Source organism: Camelus dromedarius, chromosome 7, assembly GCF_036321535.1.
Source record: "Camelus dromedarius isolate mCamDro1 chromosome 7, mCamDro1.pat, whole genome shotgun sequence".
Taxonomy (NCBI): Eukaryota; Metazoa; Chordata; class Mammalia; order Artiodactyla; family Camelidae; genus Camelus; species Camelus dromedarius.
In genome coordinates, this window is record NC_087442.1 from 21,185,780 (window position 1) to 21,190,278 (window position 4,499).

At 49.2% G+C, this 4,499-nt stretch overlaps 1 protein-coding gene across 1 annotated transcript; it reads right to left on the minus strand.

The window, feature by feature from the left end:
- Window positions 1-241: 241 nt before the first annotated feature.
- HILPDA (hypoxia inducible lipid droplet associated) lies at window positions 242-2,240 on the minus strand. Its single transcript, XM_064487376.1, is given in 3 exon segments — window positions 242-988; window positions 990-1,171; window positions 2,068-2,240. Coding segments are annotated over 2 exon segments (216 nt in total). The 5' UTR covers window positions 1,104-1,171; window positions 2,068-2,240; the 3' UTR covers window positions 242-886.
- Window positions 2,241-4,499: the final 2,259 nt, after the last annotated feature.

The window sequence follows — 4,499 nt, forward strand, 5'->3', positions numbered from 1 at the left end:
CATGGGAGAGCAGAAAAGATTATCTGTGAGGTACACACATTTCAGTGGCTGAGGAGGGCACACACAGGGCAGAGGAGGCAAGTGTCTCTGCCTTCAGGTTCAGAGGTTTATTCACCTTATGTCTTAAAAGTGTTTTCGGTACCTTCCCTCTCCAAAGTTTTAAGATGTGAAACCTTAGATCTGAAAATTAAGACTCTTCCCTACCACCAACTTCAAGGGCAGAAGTAGTCAACAAGACACATAACAGAAATATTCAACTTTATTTCATTAGAAAAATTCATTGAAGCCACATGGTGGCCATAATGCCCATGTCCTGAGCAGGCCTTGTCATCCCACTGCCCACTTCAGGCCAATACACACACACATACATACTGTGTTGGAGGAAGGGCTTAAAATATAAAACAATGAGAAATGGACACTGAACACTCCACCTCCCCCCTGCCTACAGCCAACCCACACACCTCAACTGTCATCTGCACACAGAGGAGCTCTTGAGGAAGAGAAGCTGAACACCAAATAAACTGACCATGAGACACTCAAGTCCAAAGGAACTCTTGGCAGATGCTTAGAAAGTAGGGTTGAAAATAAACACCATCTCCCAACAGCTGAAGTTGCAGCACAAGTCCTCATCTAAGAGGTGTCACAGGCACACTGCCAAGGACCACAAACTCTGGGGAGACAAGTGAGATCACGCCATTCCACAGCCATAGGCAACCCACTCACATCTATGTATTAAATAGGCCCTTTTTCCAGAGGAAGGAATATCCAGATGGAGAGGCCCTTCAAGGGCCTAGTAACAGTTACTTCTCTGATAACACTGATGCTGAGCTTGCCTGCCCAGGAACTGGGACAGCGGGCTGGATTCATTTAGATCAGTGTTCCAAGGTTACAGCCGGTGGAGGGAGGTCTTATCACATCCCTCTGGATGGATGTTCTGGAAGGCGCTTGGAGGCTCTGTGTTGGCTATTCGACCTCTGGTGGTTGCAAGGGCTCCCAGGCAATGGGCTCCCCAGTAAGCTCCCCAGGGATTCTATCAGGCTAACGAAGATGTAGAGCAGGGTCAGCGCCACACCTAAGAGATAGAGGTTCAACATATGCTTCATGATTGAAAGGACCTCACTTCTTCGTAGAGCAGTGGAGCTACCTTCTGCTTCTGGAAGGCCTTTGGATCCTGAGAAAAGAGAGGCAAGGTTAGTCTCCAGCCTTCTGGGACGTGGATGACTCTGGCCCTGACCCAGCAGCTAAGGGAGTGGCTCAGACAGCCAGGGAGACAGGGACCAACGGATGTTCTATCACAGCAGAATATGTAAGTATATTTACACTGTAAACTCCATGGCTGTGGAACTAGTCTAGCTTCTTGGACTAATTCAAGAGCACGCCTTAAAACTTTTCTCTTAAAATAAAAACATTTATTTCTCTTGCTAGGTATGCACAATCCCTGTGCCACAGTCCAGGGACCAGAAACCTTCCTAAAGTAAAAACCCAATCCTTTTGTGGGGATGTGGTGGGTAGGGAGTAAGAATGTAAGAACATGTCCTGGAGACAGCAAAAGCAACCTGCTTAGAAGTCTCCCTCACATCTCAGTCAAGCTGGAGTTAATCATAAAATTTTTGAAAGTCAAAATAACTCTAAGGGAGTCAAATCTACAGAGTTCACTTGTTTAACAAGTACACCTTGAATACCCACAATGTGTCAGGCACCCTGGAAGGTACTAAGGGCACCCGAGGCCATCGAGACAGAACCTGGCCCTCACAGACAAGAAAACTGGCAGTTTCCACAAACACACGAAGGGCTGTGACAGGAAGGAGATGCTAAGGGTGCTGTGGGTGGTATGGCATGGGCGCCTAACCCAACCCTGGTAAGCATGGGATAGGCCACGTGGATCCTAGTCAGAGCCACCCCTGGAGAAAGCAGGGCTGGGAGGCAGAGTGGGGACCCGGATTGGGGCTGGGCGAGGAGAGAAGTTCTGGACGGAGCAGCCCCAGGCGGCGAACGGCTGGCCGCCCACGGGGCACGCAGCCCGGGGGCTGGGTGCGGGGAGCCGGGGAAGCCCACAGGGCAGCTCACCTCCAAGAGGAAGGGCCGGGAATGGCTCCCTCGATGTAATAGCCGGTAGTGCGGAGTCACAAAAAAAGTCAGACGAGCAGCGCGAGATGGCAACCCTGACACGAAGACAAAAGCGTAACCCGCAGCGAAACGCACCCCACACCGTGCACTTATAGTCGCGGCCCGCCCCAAGCCCGCGCACGCGCACTAGGGCCCGCACGCACGCACTTTGACGCCAAGATCCCGACCCCGCCCCGCCCCCAGGCGAGGGCGGACCCGGGTCCCCAGTGGTGCGCTAGCAGGAACAGCTGTTTGGAAAAATGCAGACTGTGCGGCACTGAGTCATTGAGGTCGGTGGTGGAAGCAGGCGTGTGTGTTAACTGCCTTTTCTTAAGGCAGGAAACTTTATTGCAGCAGGAAGCGTTTGAAGGACCAGAAAGCTCATTCCTACCCCGCAGCCTCCAGCACCCCCATACCAAATCAGTGGAATACACACCTGAGGTGCCCCCAGTCCAAGGGCAGGGGAGTAAGTCTGGACGGCGGGGGATGAGGTCTTCACCGGAGTCTTAAAAAAAAAACACAGATTGTCGGAGAAGGGCCTCAGACCGCCCCCCGCCCCGACTCTCAGTTTTCTCCATTCCGAGACTGAAAAGCTGACTTTGTCTCACTGCCCAGAGAGAGGTACCGGGATTCCAGATGCCACCCCCAACCTCTATTTCAAGTGCTGAGGTTTAACTTGCCATTGATACCTCTGGAATGGCGAGACCTTTTTATATCATTAACTCTGCTTTCTATGGGAGTTTGTCAAACTAAGAAAATGTGAAATCCTCATCTGACTCTTGTGTCTTCGCCTAACTGCATGTGGACAAGTCACTTTGCACGCACTATGTCTCAGTTTCCTCATCTAAAATGCGGCCGCTAAATGATTTTTGAGGATGCTTTGAGATTTAACCAAAGATCTAAGAGGTCACAGTCCAGCCTTATACCTATATTTGGGGGCTGGGAAGCCTTACTAAGCACTAAGCACCAGCCCCCAAACCAAAGAAATGTTGATGTTCTGTCGCGAGAACACCCAAAGGCGAGTCTCGGGAAACAGTGCTGGGGAGGCACTGGAACTGGGGAGGCTCCTGGGGAGGAACGTCTACGCCGTAGAAGGAAGGCTGTAGGCGGTTTCACTGCCTTCCGAGGATGCAGAGGAGAGAGGGCCAAAGCCTGGGGGCCGGTGACTAAATCTAGCAGGTCTCCTGATCTGTAGGCCTGTCGGTTTCGCGAGCCTGGACTGGACAAGTGACAATCCGGGAGCTCCGTGGCCTCTGCTGAACAAGCGAGGCGGAGCCAAATTCTAGCCGCGACCTTTCACCGATTTTCTTGGCTCTCAGTCAGTTCTCGGAGGAGGAGCGGCTGGAAAGACCGGGAAAGGAGAAAGTTGGAAACTGGAACGTGCTGGGAGGCAGGCATTTTTTAGTTAACTTTTCTACTCAGCCCTCAGGAATTTTTGGTCCTTCGTTATACTAGAGTTTCGTCTGTTTGGTGCTGGACTCGGTGACTCTTTTCTTGCACTGTTACTAAGGAGAGGCTCCAGCTCTGAAATCACACTATCAGGGGTCCCAAATGCCACCACTTACTAGTTGGGGGCCTTGCGCAGGTCCTTTAACCTTCAGGTACTTTGGTTTCCTTAACTGTTATATGGGATAATAAGTCTTCACTTGGATATTAATGGATATGACTTAATCCACATAAAGCACCGAGAATAGTGCCTGGCGCAGAGAAAACACTCTGTAAATGTTAACATCATCTGTATCATCGACTACAAAACTCCCAGTGAGGGACTTTGCTCATAATAGCCCAAGTTCAGTGAGTGAATGCAGGAATTCCACAACAACCCTTTGGGCTCTGCGGATTGTGAGCTCTAAAATTGTATTTTCACACAGCTCGAGGGAAGAGATGGCACCTCTCCAACAATTCCCTCTTGCCCACATTCAGTGCCATTCTCTAAACTGCCATTCTCTAAATAATACGTGTAAAGTATGTGTCACATGGTAGATTATTACCAAATATTGGCTGTTGCTTTTCTACAAAGTATAAAAGCAGGTTGTTGTCCTAGAATAAGCTTGTGACCTGGTTGGGTAAACAAGACAAAAAAAAAAAAAAAATCTAGCAACTCAAGGTATGGTGAGGCAGTGGTTAGAAATTAGTCAGACCTCAATGTGAATCCTGCTCTGCAATTTGCTAGCTATTGTCCTTGGACTCTGCTTGCCTCTGTTTCTTTATTTAAAAAATGGGAGTAATGATAGTTCTTACCTAATAAGATTATTGTGAATATTAAGTTAAGTAAGAGAGGTAAATACTTAGTATAGATTAGGGCAAAATAAGTGGTGGTTATTCATCTAATTAGCTTCTACGGTAGACTGTAGTAGATTTACTTCAGTACTTGGGAGCCCAGAAATGGGGGA